General features: G+C 40.6%; 1 protein-coding gene across 1 annotated transcript in view; it reads left to right on the top strand.

Annotated features, from left to right (window-relative positions):
* The window catches only part of NAF1 (nuclear assembly factor 1 ribonucleoprotein), a 44816-nt gene extending 37699 nt beyond the window's left edge, over positions 1 to 7117 (top strand). Inside the window, exon 8 of the mRNA XM_062199357.1 lies at positions 530 to 7117. Coding sequence (XP_062055341.1) covers positions 530 to 972 — 443 coding nt within the window. The 3' untranslated portion in view covers positions 973 to 7117. The remainder of the gene's footprint in view (positions 1 to 529) is intronic.
* Positions 7118 to 20115: the final 12998 nt, after the last annotated feature.

Raw genomic sequence — 20115 nt, 5'->3', positions numbered from 1 at the left:
CCTCGTGGTGTTCACTGACCCTGGTGGAGCACAGCCTCATTACCACTAGGCGAGGATAAAGTCCTGACTTGACTTGGTCTCTGCTGACGCCGTTAGTGCCAGAGGGGGAGAAGACTGTGTTTGGTGGGGGTGGATGTTTAGGTCCCCCAGCAGATCTCCACTGTCATGTTGGGGAGGCATTGATGCTGTTGTCTTGTGTGGTCTGCTCTTCACATTAGCTGGTGGGAAGGTTGGGGCAGCCCATCACAGCCTGTCAAGAGGGAAGCCTAGACTCCCTGCTGCACCTTTCTGATTTTGGGTGGGGATGGTGCCATGGTTTTTCTTGTTTTCTGTGGTTTTATCTGTCTTGAGCCTTTGGCTTTAAGTTTTGCTTTAATTCCTTTAAAATTGAGTTTTAAAACTTAGTTTTTTAACTGCCGTAAGATATACTGATAATTAAAGAAAAGAAATTATTGAAATTTCGTAGAGTGTTCTTTAACATGTTGAGTGTACTTCATTTTATTTTCATGTCTTTTTCCCTCTCTAATAGGTGATGATTTTGCGGAAGTACATCAGAATTGGAATGCTGACAGCTCGGCTTCAGAGCACGCAAAAGGATTTCGCACCAGGGAATTCACACGAGGATTCTCCAGGGGTCGATATCCCCGACCTTGCCACGGCAGGCCGCCACCTCAGCAGTTTTATAACGCAGAACAGGAGACTTCAGGATATCCAGCTCAGAGACAAGATAATCCCATGCTTCCACAGTACCCCTTTCCTCCTCCAGTGTTTGACCTGCATAATTTTTCACTTCCCCCACCACCACCGCCACCACCCCCATCTGTAAACATGGGTTGGGCTGCACCTAACCTGACGCCTCATCCAATGCTCAACTTACCGTACTCCCTGCCCCCGCCCCCACCCCCGCCCCCGCTGCCTCCTCCACCCTCATCTGCAGATAGCAGTGCTCCTCATTTTGGATCTTACTATTAGCTGATTGTATGCATTTGCAGAGAAATGTGGACTGTTCATAGTATATGGTAGGATATTTTATTTTTTAAGAAAAGAAAAGTGATTATGGAGCTAGATTTTTAGAAAAACTGTAAAATACTGAATAATTCCTTCAGTTGTAGGTTGCTATATTTGTAACCTTTGTGAAATTGTATTCATATGAAAATTTTTGCTCAAATTCTTGGAAAAATCCAATTATATAGTATTCAATTAAAACCTTCGAGCTATGTCTTCCTCCACCCTGTCAAGCAGTATATATAGTACAGGTTGAGCATCGCTAATCTGAAAATCCAGAATGCTCTCAGATCTGAAACCTTAAGCATTGACAGGAAGCTACAAATGGAAAATTGTACACCTGTCCTGTGATGATGGATCATGGTCAGAATGCTAGGCATATTAAAAAGTAGCCTTCAGCTTGCGTGTATAAAGTATTTATTAAGCATAAATGAATTTTGTGTCGAGTTGGGTCCTCACCACGGTATCTCATTATCCAAAATCAAATTCCCAAATCTGAAATTCTTTTGATTCTAAGCATTTCAGGTAACAGGTACTCAACCAGTAGTGGATGTAGAACAGATTTCATTATGGATTAAAATACACTAAATGCACTAATGTCTTCTTGGTAGAATCTGAAAATGAAATGCTAAAGCCCTATTCAAAGTCTTTAAAATAAACTGTTTTTATGAAGTTTGGGATTTGATTTTGAGTATAAATGTACCTTAGCAGTAAATTTTAATGATTTTTTTTTTCCTTCAAAACAAGTACAAAGTGTAAAAGAGGAGAGCCTTAAGAACTGGCAGAAGCTCTATGAAGTTAATGTTACTTACATTCAGGCAAGCTTCTGTTGTTTCTATCATTTGAATACTCTTTAGAAGGTTATACTATTTAAGTTTCACAAGAAGATATATTGAGGGATATGTCTTCCATAAAGTGTCCTAGATTCTTATATACTTGTCATAAATTAGATACTTAATAAATATTTATTGAATAACAATTTAACATTTTTAATGAAATGAACTGTGATTTTTATATAAAGTGTAAATGTAAGGGGAATTCTCCCCTTTGCTAGTTTTCCCCAAATGTCCTTGACAACTGGAGCAGGGCTAAGCCAAAGATGAAACCCAGGATGTCACTGCAGGTCACTTGGGCCATCACTGTTTCCTCCCAGCGTCTGCATTAGCAGGAAGGTAGAATCAGGAGCCAGAGCCTAGCATCAGACTCAGCACTTCAATGGAGAATGTGAGTGTCTTAACCCCAGGGTTGTCTCCCCAAAATTTTTAAAAGCACTAAAGTAAAACCTAAAAGCCTTTTTTTTTTTTTAAAGAGTGGAAAAAATATAGTAAACTATCAAGCAGTGGTAATCACCATGACATTAAAAAAAAAAATCTTTTTCAAAATTTTTGCCTGAGGTACTAATAGTAAATATATTTAATTTTTTTAAAAAATTTAAAAATAAATTTTAACAGACATAAAAGTTATACATTTTTGTGGAGTACTAGGTGATATTTCATAGCATGTATACTTTATATAATGTCCAGTCAGCATAACAGTGAATATTCACTATCCAAAGGAACATAAAGCTTAATTATGTTCTTTGACTCTTACTTTCAATTAAGTTGGTGTCTTAACCACTTAGGTCCAATTTTTGCCTTCTTGCCTATGTTTAATTCAGGGCTTTGAAACTTCGAAACTTCTAGAAATCATCTGGGTAAGTTTTTTTCTTAATAAACACTCTTGGAGTTTATTGCTAGAGTTTAATTACGTAGGTCTGAGACAAATCCTAGAGAACTATTTTTTGTCAGTACCCTGGCAGTTAATTTTAGGAATTTTGTTCTGCACATATATTTTAGGACAAATACATTACTCTTAATTTCTTGGCCATTCACTTTGGAAACTCAGGGGAATTCTTTTGGTGGTAGCAGTGAGGATATCCAAATTGGTGACAAGGGAAAAATAAAACCAGCTACTTAAATCAGCATCTTCCTTGGTCCTCAGAGGCGTGCTTTGTCAATCCCATTCACCTTGGAATTCAGGAGGACTCAGCTGCTGGAATGTTTGTTGTATTCCTTTCAAAATCCATGTGTTGAAAGTTAATTACTGTCATGGTATTAAGTGGTAGGGCCTGTTGGGAAGTGATTACCTCCCTAACAAGGTGCCATGTTGTAAGCAGACAGAAGCCTTCATCAATAATAGACCTGTTGGCATCTCAGTCTTGAACTTCGTAGCCTCCAGAGCTGTGGGAAGTAAATTTTTATTTTTTATAAAGGACGCAAGTGAATGAGGGCACCAACTGTCATATTTGGAAGAGCAAAATAATAAATTGTCATCATTCCCACCTTAATCTTAGTGTTCCTTTTAAGAAATCATGTGGCTCTAGATCCTGGTATAAAAGTAAATACTTACAATGTTTGACTCACACAGTTTCTTAATTCAGATAGAAAATTCTTTATTATTAGCCTTTTCCTGTAATAAATTAAGATAGGTTGATATTAACACAGTTGCAAATGGCTAATGGCTTTGCATGTTGGTAGTTGCAAATGTGTTAGAATGTTCTAAGTAAGGCCGGCGCCACGGCTCACTTGGCTAATCCTCCGCCTACAGTGCCGGCATCCCGGGTTCTGGTCCCGGTTGAGGTGTCAGTTCTGTCCTGGTTGCTCCTCTTCACCAGTCCAGCTCTCTGCTGTGGGCTGGAAAGGCAGTGGAAGATGGCCCAGGTGCTTGGGCCCTGCACCTGCATGGGAGACCAGGAGGAGGCACCTGGCTCCTGGCTTCGGGTCGACACAACACCTGCTGTAGCGGCCATTTAGGGGGTGAACCAACAAAAAGGAAGACCTTTCTCCCTGTATCTCTCTCTAACTCTACCTATTAAAAAAAAATGTTTTAAGTAGAATTCAGTGCCTAAGCTAATACATTTGTTAGATAAGTCCTTAAAATAAGTCTGCGATTACTGGGTGACATGAAAAATAGATAACTGAAAACTGAGTTGAGAGTCCAGTGGAGACCTAGAATAGAATGCAGTTTCAGAACTTAGCAAAGGACATGTCTTAGTTCATACTACTATTCCAGAATGCCACAGACTGCATAATTTGGAATGAACAGAAATCAAATGGCTTACTGTTCTAAAATCTAGGAAGTCAGTATCACGGTGCTGACGTCTGTGAGGGCTTTCTTGTTGCATCATTACAAGGCAAAGGAGAAAGGGCCAAAGACAGCCTGAAGGCACCCTTTTATGACAGCATCAATCCCATTCATTCATGAGGGTAGAGCCCTCGTATAATCACGTTTTAAATGTTCCCACCTGAATACTGTTACCATGGCAATTAAATTTCAATGAAGAATTTTTAGCAGACATTCAACCGTAGTTGGATATTTCTTAAAAGCAATATAGTTAAGTAATGCAATGCCAAAAATGTTACCATCACTATGATGCTTGGTGATTAGCAATAGACCCTAACTTGTCAGTATTAATGGGAAACAGAGGATATAAGTAGCAAGTGATGACATGGCACCTGAATGCAGAAGTCTTATGTGTACCCACACTGTGATTTGTCAATTCCCTTGTCTCCTTTTTTTGCTGCTTTTGGTTGCTTAGAGATGGTGAACACCAAGTACATTTTAAAAAGTACAGGTTAAGGGCAGGTGTTGTGGCACAGTGGGTTAATCTGCTGCTTGTGACACTGGCACCCCATGTTGGAGCACCAGTTCTATTCCCAGCTACTCCACCTCCAATCCAGCTTCCTTCTAATGTGCCTGGGAAGGCAATGGAAGGTGGCCTGATTGTCTGGGCCCTACCACCCATGCAGAGACTAGGATGAAGTTCCAGGTCCCTGGCTTTTTCTGGCCCATAGCTGGGCTGTTGTGGCCATTTTGAGAGTAAGAAGATATTTCTTTCTCTTCCTTCATCTTCATCTCTCTCTTTGACACCCTACCTTTCAAAAATAAATAAATAAAGAATTCTTTCATTTAATGAATAAGAAATATAATCTGAGTTCTTGAGCTGTAATTTTCAAGTATTTGATCAATATGAAGAAGTATTATATAAAATACTAGGAGCTTGACAATATTCTAATTACAGGGGATATATGTTTCTTACATTTTTCTCTCAATAACGTCTGGCATTTAGATTGATACATATTCATTAAAAGTTTTTAAATAACATGGATTTTTTTGTTTGTTTGAGAGGCAGAGAGCTCCCAACTCCTATCTGCTGGTTTACTGCTCTATAACCACAACAGCTGGGACTGAGCCCAGATGAATTTGGGACCTTGGAGCTCAATCCAGGTCTCCCACATAGGAAACTATGTGAACTCTTAGTGCTGCTCTCAGGGTCAGCATCAGCAAAAAATGAGTCAGGAACTGGAGGCAGGTGTTGAAACCAGGCACTTTGTTATAGGATACTGGCATCTCAACCAGCCTCTTAACCACTTGGCCAAATGCCTACCCCAAAGCAATATGTTTAACTGCATTTAATGGTTCCTACTAGACCTTGTAGTCAACAGCCCATTAAGTTCTCCAGTAGAAAAAGCAGTCTCTTTCATGTCTGGGTGATTTATAAGAAAAAGAAGAAAAATTCTTTGTGTCCTCACTTTTTTCCAGCCTGTTTGTCCAAGGTACCTAAGATAGGCTTGAGACAAAAAAAAAAAAAAAATGTGTTTTAATTTATTTGAAAGGTAGAGTGATAGAGAAGGAGAGAGAGAGAGAGAGAGAGAGAGAGAGAGAGAGAGAGAGAGAGAGAGAGAGAAATGCCTTCCATCCTCTGGTTCACTCCCCAGATGCCTGCAACAACCAGGGCTGGGTTAGGCCAAAACTGGAAGTCATGGTCTCCATCCCAGTTTCCCATGTGGGTGGAAGGCAGCCATGCATTTGAGCCATCATCTGCTGCCTTCCCTGGCAGCCGAGTCAGCCACTCCCAACATAGGATGTGGATGTCCCAAGCAGCAGCTTGATCCACCTGCTGTACGACACCTGCCTTGGAAAATTCTTAGGACACTCTCTCCACATGTTCAGGGTGTTTAGAACTTTTAGAAATGAACAGTCATGTGCTACTGTAATTGAATCCTATGGAAAGTAAATTAGTGTATTGTTAAATGCTAAATCCTTCCTTATTTAAAAAAGGAAACTAGATAAAACATTTAGAGAGAATTTGTTCACACAGTATGCATTTATAAAATCTTTTGTTCTAATGTTGCATATTTGACACTGATGATAAGCTCTGAACCATAAAGACAAAAAATAAATTCAGTAGAATGCAAGCTGAGAAATATTAGAAAAATAAAGAATTGTGTTCAAGAATTCATTATCAGATATTGTTGCAGTTACACTGTGATTTAATACTTTGATGCTAAAAAGAAATTCTCACGTTTGCATTCTTTTCTGCAGATAAATTGCCATAATCCAAAAGTGTATCTTTGCTTCTCAGATTGTGACTAATCTGATCTTAATTTTATATGGTTGTAGATTATGATCAGAAAACCAAGGAAACAATCTAATGTGGCTGAAATTAAAGTTGAGAAATATCTCCTTAATAATATCTGTCAGGCCAATGTACTTGTTTTGAGCTTAGCAGCAATGAAATTATTACACCTCATTTTTGACTGCACTAAATACCTAAATTGTTATCATTAGTGGATTAGACATGAACAGTTAGTATCCTGGAAACGAAGTATAAATTTGTGTATCAATGATAAAGTATTTAATAATGAAATAGGCAATGAAGAGAAATACAAATATATTCTTGTGCACATGGAATATTAAAAAGTATATATTTATGAAATGTATATTTTATCTACTTGTCCGTCTATGTACAAATGTATACATTTGAAGGCTGGTACAAAAGTCTGATTGTTATGCATATTTTAGTTGTTTAGTGCCTTTCATTTCTAGCCATACAAGGTTGATGCAGTAGAATAAATTTTATGTTGTTACCTTGTAGTTAGTCATATTAATGCATCCCCCAAACAGAACAAACTGACCTTGTTTATGTGGTAAAAGCTTTTTATTTATATTGAGGCTAGATGGGCCAAACATTGTTTCTAACAACAGGTATGACCCAAATAATAATATGATGGGACAAATACAAAGGGATAGAATCTATTAACTCAGAATTCCTATTAAAATGTGATAAATAGATGGTGGTGGTGTGGAGTGCTTGAGTGAGAGAGATGAACTTCTAAAATGTTCTCAGTATCAAGAGCCATCACAACACGGAAAACCTGTCGGTGCAGCTCTCTAAACCTTTTATTGTGTGCTCCCTTGCCATCCAGGAGTGCTGGGAAAAAACGCTGTCTCCCTCCATCTCATAGCTTTTATGTATCTGTTTGATTATGTACCATGCAGTGTTTCATCTCAGACATGATTTGGCACTGCCAGACTCAGTTATGAAAGCTGGTTTCATAGTTGATTGATTCAAAGCAAGTTATTAATTTTCTGTAACATCAGTTGGGTTTTTGACTAAAGCATAGTTGCTGGCATATTTGTTGGTGACAATAAGGGTTCAAATGAATTCTGTTTATCAAGATCATGGGCAGAGAAGTATTTTAGCACAGAAGAAAGTATGTGAAGGCATTAATAACATGACTACTAACCAAATTTGATAACACAAATCTTATAAAAAGATAAAATTGTTATGGACCTCCAAAATATATCTACAAAATACTGTTTAGGAAACATTGAGTTAAGAAGCTGAAGTTTTATTTAATGAAAATGTGTTTTCAGATTCTTACAGGAGTTCTATATCTGCAAAAATGTATCTCCAGATATCAGTTTAAAGAAAATTGTCTTATATAACACAGGGTTTAAAATGGCTGTGTATGAAAACTTCTGAACAATTGTAGTCAGGAGTAAAGGAGATACTTGTGTTCTTAGGTATCCAGAAAATTCTAATGTGCATATTTCTGCATAACAGGGAATTTAGTATTTATTTAGATGATAAACAGGAAATCACTCTTTTAAGGATTTTTTTTTTTTTTTGGACAGGCAGAGTGGATAGTGAGAGAGAGAGAGAGAGAGAGAGAAAGGTCTTCCTTTTGCCATTGGTTCACCCCCCCAATGGCCGCTGCGGCCGGCGCATCTCGCTGATCCGAAGCCAGGAGTCAGGTGCTTCTGGTCTCCCATGCGGGTGCAGGGCCCTCCACTGCCTTCCCGGGCCATAGCAGAGAGCTGGCCTGGAAGAGGGGCAACCGGGATAGAATCTGGCGCCCTGACTGGGACTAGAACCTGGTGTGCTGGTGCTGCAAGGTAGAGGATTAGCCTGTTAAGCCACGGCGCCGGCCAGGAAATCACTCTTTTTTTTTTTTTTTTTAATTAAACTTTTATTTAATGAATATAAATTTCCAAAGTATAGCTTATGGGTTACAATGGCTTCCCCCCTCCCATAACTTCCCTCCCGCCCGCAACCCTCCCCTTTCCCGCTCCCTTTCCCCTTCCATTCATGTAAAGATTCATTTTCAATTCTCTTTGTATACAGAAGATCAGTTTAGTATATATTAGGTAAAGATTTCAACATTTTGCCCATATAGCAACATAAAGTGAAAAAACTACCATTGGATTACTGTCTTCAGCTTAACAAATTTAGTTTTTTGTCTCTAATTACAGAACTTATCCCAGTTATATTGTGATAAAGACTGAAATTTGAGGTTTACAAAGTCAAAGGAAATTTTAAAAAACAATTAGAAAATACTTGTACACAGCAATGGAAAGTGAGAGGACTAAAATGGAACAATGGACATGATCCAGGGGTTCTGGAAGAAGAGAAATGGGTAGGGCGTCACAAGCAGACTGTTCTGCTAGGCATACCTAGGCAAAGTGTCTCCCTTGTATCTTAGGGTGGAGAACTTGGAAGGATGAATACAGTGCTCTCTTATGGTTGCAAATTTTTTTTTCTTTTATTTTTTGGTTCTAACCAAAAAAGTGAATTCAATCAAGCTCGTTAATGCTGTTAGTGTTTAAATAATCATTTAATTAGTTATTTTTATTTTTAATTCTATTTAAGTTATCCAAGTTCATTGCATATACAGATTTAGGAACAATGACACTTCCCACACTGCTGTCCTTTCCGCCTCTGTTCCTCCTTCCTCTCCCATTCCCACCTTAATTTTTACAAAGATCTACTTTCAGTTAGCTTAATGATAGTAAAGTTTATCCTACACTAAGTAAAAGAGTTCAGCAAACTATGAAGGAAAAAAACCACTCAATGGAAGAGACAAAGGATGTAAACAATCATCGAGTCTTAAAATGTCCATTTTGCTCCTAAACATTACATTTTAGGTGCCCTACTAGTTACCCCAGGTCAGGGAAAACATGGTATCTCTCTTTGGGATGGGCTTATTTCACTAAGTTTACTAGTTTCCAGTTTGGGTCCATTTTGTTGCAAAAGATAGGATTTTTTTTTTTTAAACAGCTGAGTAGTACTCTATAGTGTATATTTTCCATGATTTCTATTTGAGTGTCCATATCTCGGGTATCATGAATTCGTGGGGGTGCAGATAACACTTTCATAGGCAGATTTCTTTTGGTTTGGGTAAATTCTGGGCAGTGGAATGGCTGGATCATATGGTAGGTCTATATTCAGATTTCCAAAGCATCTCCATACTGTTTTCTACTGTGGCTGTACCAGTTTATACTCCTAGCAACAGTAGATTAGGGTACCCTTTCCCCCACATCCTTGCCAGCATTTGTTGATTTCTTTATGAGAACCATTCTGAGTGGAGTGAGGTGAAGCCTCACTTGATTTGCATTTACCTGATGGCTAGTGATCCTGAGCATTTTTTAATGTGCCTGTGGGCCATTTGAATTTCCTCTCTTGAGAAACACCTGTTCAAGTTCTTCTCCCATCTCTTTAGTGGATTGTTTGCTGTTGTTGAGTTTCTTGAGCTCTTTATAGATTTTGTTTATAGTTTTGTTTCATAGTTTGCTAATATTTATTCCCATTCTGCAGGTTGCCTCTTCACTTTTCTGAATATTTCTTTTGTAGAAGCTTTTCTGCTTGATATAACCCCATTTGTTAATTTTGGCTTTGATTGCCTGCGCTTCTGGGGACTTTTCCAAGAAGTCTTTGCCTATGCCAATGTATTGCAATATCCTCTAGTAATTTGATGGTATTGGGTCATAGATTTAGGTCTTTGATCTATTATTAGTAGATTTTTGTGTAATGTGTAAGATAAAGGTCTATTTTCATACTTCTGACTATGGAGATCCGGTTTGCCGAGTAGTTTGTTGAAGAGACTGTCCTTGCTGTAGGGATTGATTTTAGCTCCTTTGTCAAAGATAAGTTTGTGTAGGGGCGTAGATTGATTTCTGGAGTTTCTGTTCTGTTCCATTGGTCTGCATGTCTGTTTTTATGCCAGTATCAGGCTGTTTTGATTATAACTATCCTGCAGTATGTCTTGACATCTGGTATTGATTGTGATGCCTCCAGCTTTGTTTTTGTTGTATAAGATTAGCTATTTGGGGTCTCCTGTGTTTCCATATGAATTTTACCATCGTTTTTTTCTAGATCTGTGAAGAATGTCATTCTTTTTTTGTTGAGATTACATTGAAGCTGGTAAAATGCTTTTGGTAGTATAGACATTTTGATGATATTGATTCTTCCATTCCATGAACATTGAAGATTTTTCCGTGTTTTAATGTCTAATTCTATTTCTTTGTTTAATGTTTTGTGATTTTTGTTGTTGAGATCTTTGACATCCTTGGTTAAATTTATTCCAAGATATTTTTGTTTGCAGCTATTGTGAATGAGATTGGTCTTAGAAATTCTTTCTCAGCCATGGCAATGTCTGTGTATAAGAAGGCTATTGATTTTTGTATGTTGATTTTATATCCTGCCACTTTGCTACTTCTTTTTTTTTTTATAAAGATTTTATGTATTTATTAGAGAGGTAGAGTTACTGTCAGCTTTCCTGCCACCGACTGGCCAGGACGCTGACAGAGGGTTCACAGAGGAGACTGAGAAGAATCAGGTTAAACGCTCTTTATTATTACATTGGCACTAGGAAGGAAGGCCACTCAGCTGGCTCCTGCGGGCACTAGGCTCTACAGATCAGGAGCTTCTCCCCGCGGGCACTAGGCTCTACGGACCAGGGAGGGAGGCTGAGTAGCACTCTGAATTACAAGCATCTGAGGGTCTTCTTATATACCCTTGGTTAGGGTTAGCCCCGCCTATGTTCCCTCCCTTTGAGCCCCATAGTCATGGCAGCAGCGGTTATAACGGTTTTGCGGTTAGGCCATTTCCTCGTGCAAGCTTTGCTGCAGCGCAGTTTAAATGATTTTTGTTTCTTCACCAGTGGATCCCTAACATTTACAGACAGTGAGAGGGAGAGACAGAGAGAAAGGTTTTCCGTCCATTGGTTCACTCCCCAAATGGCTGCAATGGCCGGAGCTGTGCCGCTCCGGAGCCAGGAGCCAGGAGCTTCCTTCAGGTCTCCCACGCAGATGCTGGGGCCCAAGGACTTGCACCTTCTTCCATTGCTTCCCCAGGCCATAGCAGAGAGCTGGATTGGAAGAGGAGCAGCCGGGACCAGACCAGTGCCCATAAGGGATGCCGGCGGCGCGGGTGGAGGATTAACCTACTGTGCCACGGCGCTGGCCTCTTTACCACTTTTTTATAAAGGATTCCAGTTTCTCAGTGGAGTCTTTTGGCTGCCTTTATGTGGAATCATGTCCTTTGCAATTAGAGATAGTTTGACTTCCTTCTTTCCAATTTGCAACCCTGTGATTTCTTTTTCTTGCCTAATGGCTCTGGCTAAAACTTCCAGGACTGTATTAAATAGCAGTGGTGAGAATGGGCATCCTTATTTGGCTCTGTTTCTCAGTGGGAATGCTTCCAGATTTTCTCCATTCAATAGGTTGGTGGCCATGGGTTTGTTATAAATTGCCTTGATTGTGTTTAGGAATATTTGTTCTATACCATTTGCTTAGGTTTTCATCTTGAAAGGATGTTGTATTTTATCAAATGTTTTCTCTGCATCTATTGAGATAATCATATGGGGTTTTTTTTTTCCCCTCAATTTGTTAATGTGGTGTATCACATTGATTTTCAAATGTTGAACCATCCCTGCATACCAGGGACAGATCTCAAATTGGTCTGGGTGAATGATCTTTCTGATGTGTTGTTGGATTCGATTAGCTAATATTTGGTTGAGGATTTTTGCATCTCTGTTCATCAGGGATATTGGTCTATAGTTCTCTTTCTCTGTTGTAACTTTCTGCTTTAGGAATTAAGGTGATGGTGGTCCCATAGAAGGAGTTTGGGAGGGTTCCCTCCCTTTGAGTTGTTCTGATTAGCTTAAGAAGAATTGGAATTAGTTCTTTGAATGTCTAGTAGAATTCAGCAGTGAAGCCATCCGGTTGTACTTTTCTTTGTTGGGATTCTGATTCAATCCCAGTCTTGGTTATTGGTCTGTTTAGGTTTTCTGATGACTCAATTTTGGTAGATTATATGTGTCCAGGAATTTCCATTTCTTCTAGGTTTCCCAATTTGTTGGCATACAGCTCTTAGTACTAATTCCTGATGATTCTTTGTATTTCTGTAGTATCTATTGTTATATTTCCTTTTTCATCTCTGATTGTATTGATGTGGGTCTTCTCCCTATTTTTTTTTTTTCTTTTTTGGTTAGTTGGGCCAGTCACATATCAATTTTTTTTTTTCCAAAAAAACCAGCTGTTCATTTCACTGATTTATGTATTGGTTTTTTGGTTTCAAGTTTGTTTATTCTCTAATTTTAATTATTATTGCCTCTTACTAATATTGGGTTCAGTTTGCTGTTGTTTTTCTCAGTCCTTGAGATGTGTTGATAGCTTATTTATTTGGTACCTTTCCAATTGCTTCATGTAGCCACCGACTGCTATAAACTTGCCTCTTTACACTGCTTTTGCTGTATCCCGTAAGTTTTGATATGATAGATTGTTTTCTGCTGCCCAGATCCAAAATGGCACCTGCCCTTTCTCAGCCATGCAGCGGACGCTGTTGTGGGGAGGTAAGGGTGAGATAAATGCGCCCATTTTGCTTCCACTGGGTCAGCACATAATCGATAGTAACTGCTGGCCCCAGGGCTCCAGTCTGGGCTCAGGCCGTGCTCCCTCCAGCGGAGTCAACCTGGGTTGCTGCAGTCCGGCCTCACCTCCATCTCCAACCTGCTGCCTGCTCCGGCTCTCGCTGCTGCGGTCATGTGTTGTTTGCTTGTTCATCTGCACCTTCACACAGGTCTGTGGCATTCCCTTCCTTTTGTAGAGTCTCCAGTATAGTTTTCTCTCTTAATTCTTCCCCGAGAGTGCATTTTTCTACACTTTTTTTATTTTACTATTTATCCCTAGCCTAGTGCAGTATGTCTTTCCCTAATCCACCATCTTTGAATCTCTGTTAATTGTCATCAAGTTGTAGACAAAAAGCATATCCACATATGTTCACACATGGATAGAAACCTCCGGGTTGTGGGGAAGCAGCAGTGCTGCTCATTTAAAAAGTCGCGTACCTTTCTGAAGGAAACATTTAAAAATAGCCTTGGTCCTCAGAGAGCGCTCTCTTCCCAGTGCCTATTCTAACAGTGATCTTCCTGACTAGAGTATCATGTCCACGAGGGCTGGCACTGCTCTGTCTTAGCACACCTGTTCCTACACGTGCGTACATGGCAGTAAGAGACGGTAAGTGAAGCATTGTTTCCAGTGGCCATTTGCTCATCTGTCTCTGCTGGATTTCTCCCTCGTGTTCCTAGCATAAGGTGGCCGTATGTATGTGCCGGCTGCAGATGGTCGCCATAAGCTTTGGTTACATTTAAGTATCTCTTAGGGTATCTTTTTTTTTTTTTTTTTTTTTTCCGGACAGGCAGAGTGAATGGTGAGAGAGAGAGACAGAGAGAAAGGTCTTCCTTTTTGCCGTTGGTTCACCCTCCAATGGCCGCTGCGGCCGGTGCATCTCGCTGATCCGAAGCCAGGAGCCAGGTGCTTCTCCTGGTCTCCCATGCAGGTGCAGGGCCCAAGGACTTGGGCCATCCTCCACTGCACTCCCGGGCCACAGCGGAGAGCTGGCCTGGAAGAGGGGCAACCGGAATAGAATCCAGCGCCCCAAGCGGGACTAGAACCCGGTGTGCCGGCACCGCAAGGTAGAGGATTAGCCTGTTAAGCCACGGCACTGGCCATCTCTTAGGATATCATAAATCTGTTTTATTACAGATATCCAGAGTCTGTTGTTTCTCAAAAATGGCTAAGATCCATGGAAATTGGATGCACTTTTTTTTTTTTTAACTTAGAAAAGTTTTATTTATTAGAAAGACAAAAAAGACTGAGAGATTTTCCTTGGTTCACTTCCCACATGTCTGCAGCGGTCAAGGCTGGGCCAGGATAATAGCCAGGAACCAGGAACTCCATGCAGGTCTCTCACATAGGTGGCAGGAACCCAGTACTTGGGCCATCACCTATTCATCTATAGCCTTCAAGGCATACCAGGAAGCTGGATCAGAAGCAGAGGTGGGACTGGGTCCCACACTCTGAGATGTGATACAGGCTTTCCAAGTGTGGGGAACTGGTTTTCAGAAAACCCCATAAAGTTCTGACTTTGAAATGACAGCATTTTAGAAAAGCAAAATTAATGATTCTTTTTTTAAGGGTAATACAGTTTGCTTAAAAAAAAAAATCAGACTTTTGGAGGAGGCGTCTGACCCAGTGGTTGAGACTCCAGTTAGGACACCCATGTTTTGTACTGGAGTTACTGGGTTCACGGTCTGGTTCTGGGTTGTGACTTGAGCTTCCTGCTGATATAGACCCATGGAAGCAGCAGGTAATGTTCAAATAATTAGGTCCCTGCCATCCACATAGAAAACCGTAATGAGTTCTTATGTCCCAGCTTCATTCAGCCTCTGGCTTTGGCAGGCATCTCGGGAGTGAACTAACAGATGGGCACATGCTTGCACACTCTCTTTGGCTAACTCTGAAATAATTAATTTAAACATGTTTAAAGTTAGATAACATATGGTTGCCAAAGCATTCACTAAGAATAATAAAACTACAATTCTGTGGAGAGATTTCTATGTTGATCATCCAATATGATTGTATCTATGCTGCTCTATCCATAGAGATACCTTCAAAGTCCTGATCTTTTTGGACAGCAAACAAATAACGGATGATGTCTGTGTATAATAAGGTATTGAGGGAATTTAAGTGGAAAGAATAAGAGTGGAAGACTTAGAATTCTAGGAGATGTTTGTTTTACCCTATGGGTTTTCCCTAGTTTGTGAAATAGCTTCAGGATGAGGAAGACACTTGAGGCCATAAACTAGATTGACTAGTAAATGTGAAAAAAAAAATAATTTTTGTGTAAATCTATTGGAGCAACTGGAAGAGGGGCTACTTGTAATTTGCTGTTATATTTTAATGTGCTACCCAAGTAAGTTGGATTTATAGAGTCATTGAACTTTCTTCTGCTCATTTACTCAATAAATATTTATTTTGTGCCTATTATTGGCCATTTGTTTGATCGTGATGATACAACACTTTGAATGCAATAGTAGGAAGTAAACAAAGAGACTGAGTGCTATCTTGCAAGTTTTGTTTACAGAGTGTAGTGGGGATGCAGAAGTGAGAGAAATAAATTGTACCTTGAATAGGGCTAGGAAGAGGTAAAAGGTGTGGAATAATTCAAAGAGAACACAGTCCTGGAGCTGAATCTTAGAACAGAAGGGCTAAACCTGCAGAATTGTGAAACAGCTCAGCATGTGTTTATTTTTTTTTTTTATTTTTTTAAAGATTTATTTATTTACTTGAAAGAGTTACACAGAGAGGAGAGGCAGAGAGAGAGAGAGAGGTCTTCCATCTGATGGTTCACTCCCTAGTTGGCCACAATGGCTGGAACTGGGCTGATTAGGAGCCAGGAGCTTCCTCCGGGTCTCCCACGTGGGTATAGGGGCCCAAGGACTTGGACCGTCTTCCACTGCTTTCCCAGGCCATAGCAGAGAGCTGGATAGGAAGAGGAACAGCCAGGACTGGAACCGGCATCTGTATGGGATGCTGGCACTGCAGGCAGCGACCTTACCCACTAAGCCACAGCGCTGGCCCCAGCATGTGTTTATAATAGCAAACAGTTAAGACTGAGTCAGGTTATGGGGGTAGAATGGAGGAAGACAATTCCTGAAACTGAAATTGAAATTGAAAGGAATTGAAAGCCAGGTGAGAGAGTTAGAATTTTATCCTAGAAGTGATGGGAATCCTAGCCACATGGTTCCCTACACTGGCTTAATGAGAAATGGTTCCTGTCTGTAGGGAATTGCTTCCAAAGTCCCTTTGGATACCAATGTCCATGGATGCTCATGTCCCTTATGCAAAATGGTTAAGTATTTTCATACAATCTATGCCTATCATATTCTATACTCTAAGATATCTCTAGATTACTTTTAATATCTAATACAATATAAATGCTGGGTAAATAGTTATATTATTTAGGAAATAATGAGAAGAAAAAAACCTCCATGTTTAGTAAGATGTAGTTTTTCCAAAAATTTTCAGTCCATAGTTGGTAGAATTGCACATCTTGAACTTGGGAATATGGAGGACTGTCTGTATTTTATTTTTTGGAAATACCACTGTCCTAGAGAATCAGGAGGAGGAAGAACAAAAATTCTGGGCAGCAAGTTTGAACCTTATTGACAAAAACTATTTAGGAGAGTGATGACAAGGACTTATAGGGTGAAAACCCTCTAAGAATATGAAGACGGGAGTATAGATGATAGGAGTTTTTAAAATGTATTTGTTTAAAGGGCAGAGTTACAGAAAGAGAGAGGAAAAAATAGAGATCTCCCATCTGCTGATTCACTCCCCAAATGGCTGCAATGGCCAGGACTGGGCCAGGCTGAAGCCAGGACCCAGGAAATTCATCTGGTCTCCCACTTTGGTGAAGGGGCCCAAGCACTTGTGCCATCTTTCACTGCTTTTCCAGCCACATTAGATGGATCTGGATCAGGAGTGGAGCAGCTGAGACTCAAACCAGTGCCCATATGGGATATTGGCTTTGCAGGTGTGGATTTAAAGAACATGAGTTGATAGGACTTGTAATGTTAAAAGAGTCCAGTGAAGGTTTCTGGGATGACTCTCGGCTTCATGGCTGAGTGACTGGCTAGGGTGTCAGTCCCCCAAAAAAGGGGGTATATTTTGCATGTTCTGTCTCTTTTCTTTTTCTTTTTCTTTTTCTTTTTTTTGACAGGCAGAGTGGATAGTGAGAGAGACAGAGAGAAAGGTCTTCCTTTTTGCCGCTGGTTCACCCTCCAATGGCCGCTGCGGCCGGCTCATTGCGCTCATCCGAAGCCAGGAGCCAGGTGCTTCTCCTGGTCTCCCATGCAGGTGCAGGGCCCAAGGACTTGGGCCATCCTCCACTGCCTTCCCGGGCCATAGCAGAGAGCTGGCCTGGAAGAGGGGCAACCGGGATAGAATCCGGTGCCCCGACCGGGACTAGAACCCGGTGTGCCGGCGCCGCAAGGCAGAGGATTAGCCTGTTGAGCCACGGTGCCGGCCTGTCTCTTAATCTTAACAACAATTTTTGAGTTAACACGGACTTCTATACATTAAGGATTTTGCCTGATTTATTTCAGCTCAAAATTAAACCATATTGAGCATATTAAGATTTTCAAAAGATGAATTGAGGAATAGAAAAAAAGTGTTATAACAAAGATGAAGAAAAAAACACTCAGGGGGCCGACACTGGCGTAGCGGGTAAAGTTAGCGCCTGTAGTGCCAGCATCCCATATGGGCGCTGATTCAGGTCCCGGCTGCTCTGCTTTCTGATCCATTTCTCTGCTGTGCCTGGGAAAGAAGTAAAAGATAGCTCAAGTCCTTGGGCTGCGGCACTCACAAGGGAAGACCCATGGGAAGCTCCTGGCTCCTGTCTTCTGATTGGCTCATCTCCAGCTGTTGTGGCCAACTGGGGAGTGAACCAGCAGACAGAAGACTTCACTCTTTCTCCTCCTCTCTGCCTCTATTTCTCTCTCTAAGTCTTTCAAATAAATAAATATTAAAAAAAGCACTCAGGATTTTTGGCGGCAAGATGGCAGAATAGGAAGGGAGCACATTGATAGTTCAGCAAGACACACAGGTTAATAAAAGTGGAGATACTGCAGGGTCAAGGAAGAGTAGGGGAAGAAACAGCAGCAGAAACTCTTCCGGAACTAGTGATTCACAGTGGACCTGCGTGGAGAGCGTGGGAGCCCAAGTTCGGGACATCAGCGGCAGACTCAACACACCAGCACTGGAACGCGAGGTGAGCCTAACCTCAATAGCCCAAGACACCAGCGGGCAAGCAGAAAGAGGACTAGAGGGAACGAGGCTTGAAACTCCGTGGGGAAAAGTTCACCAGGCTAACTAGAAGAGAGAGAGGAAAAAAAAAAAAAGTCACCGATACGGACACGAGTTTCTCTCTCTCTGCTCACCCCTCAAAGGCGAGCAAGACAAAGAGCAGGCGCCATTTTGGACATACGTCATAAGCAGGGTGACCTCAGGTCTGGACCAGCCCTGAGCCTAGCAGAAAAACCTGACTCTGGGGGGAGGGGTGAAATAACAGGAGATTAGCATCTAACTTGGCAATCCAGTGGGAGACTGCAGGAGAATTGGAGCCCACACCGAGGGCAGCAGAGATTCCCTGTGTGGTCCTTGGGAAAGAGCTTCCAATCTCTGGCTCCTGTGGGTATATCATTTGCCTGCTAACTACCTCCAATTATGTTCAGCTGTGCGGAATTACTTCCCTTTTGAATCAAAAAAAAAAAAAAAAGAGAGAGAGAGATTTACCACGCCTAACCTGGGAGTGTCATCTTTGACACACCCTCAACCCTGAGGAACCAAACACAGCTCTCAGTCCACACTCATCTCAAGCCTCTAAGGCTCCACCGAAAGCAGACAGTCCACTTAATATAGAGCCATAGTGTAACAAGAAAAAACACCACGGTGAAGAAACCAAATATCTCCAACATGTCATACAACAAACGCAAAAACCGAGGTAACAAGAACAAGGAAGACACTATGACGCCCCCAAATGAAAAAGACACCCCAATCCAAGATTATGAAGATGAAGAGATAGAGGAAATGCAAGAAGCAGATCTCAAAAAATTGATAAGAACATTAAGAAGTTCTCAAAAACAAATTCTTGAACTACAGAAATCCTTCATGGACAAGATAGAAAATCTCTCTCGTGAAAATGAAATATTAAGGAGGAATCAAAATGAAATGAAACAACTAGTAGAACATGAAACTATGATAGTGACAAAAAACCACAATGAAATGAAGAACTCAATAGATCAAATGACAAACACATTAGAGAGCCTTAAAAACAGAATGGGCGAAGCAGAAGAGAGAATATCAGAATTAGAAGACAGAGAACAGGAAAGGAAACAGGCAAACCAAAGAAAAGAAGAACAAATTAGAAATCTAAAAAATATTGTCGGGAATCTACAGGATACTATTAAAAAACCCAACATTCGGGTTCTAGGAGTTCCTGAAGGCATGGAGAGGGAGAAAGGATTAGAAGGCATTTTCAGTGAGATACTAGCAGAAAATTTCCCAGGTTTGGAGAAGGACAGAGGCATCTTAGTACAGGAAGCTTATAGAACCCCTAATAAACATGACCAAAAGAGATCCTCACCACGACACATTGTAATCAAACTCACCACAGTGAAACATAAAGAAAAGATTCTAAAAGGTGCAAGAGAGAAACGTCAGATTACTCTCAGAGGATCTCCAATTAGACTCACAGCAGACTTCTCTTCAGAAACCCTACAAGCTAGAAGGGAATGGCGAGACATAGCCCAGGTACTAAGAGAGAAAAACTGCCAGCCCAGAATACTATATCCTGCAAAGCTCTCATTTGTGAATGAAGGTGAAATTAAGACTTTTCATAGCAAACAGAAACTGAAAGAATTTGTTGCCACTCATCCTGCCCTGCAAAAGATGCTTAAAGATGTGTTACACACAGAAACACAGAAACATGGTCACCAATATGAAAGAAGGTAAAAAAGGAAACCTCACAGAAAAAGATCACAGGAAGCTCAATTTCTCTTTGACATAGAATTAAACTCTGATGCTCTGTTAAAGCAATGTGTTAAAGTAATCTAAAAACAAAAAGCAATTCAAATCAATTGGCAATCTACAAAAAGAGTTAAA

Source organism: Lepus europaeus, chromosome 8, assembly GCF_033115175.1.
Source record: "Lepus europaeus isolate LE1 chromosome 8, mLepTim1.pri, whole genome shotgun sequence".
NCBI classification, from domain to species: domain Eukaryota; kingdom Metazoa; phylum Chordata; class Mammalia; order Lagomorpha; family Leporidae; genus Lepus; species Lepus europaeus.
Note: the sequence above shows the minus strand (reverse complement) of the source record. Positions and strands in the feature narration are given on the sequence as shown.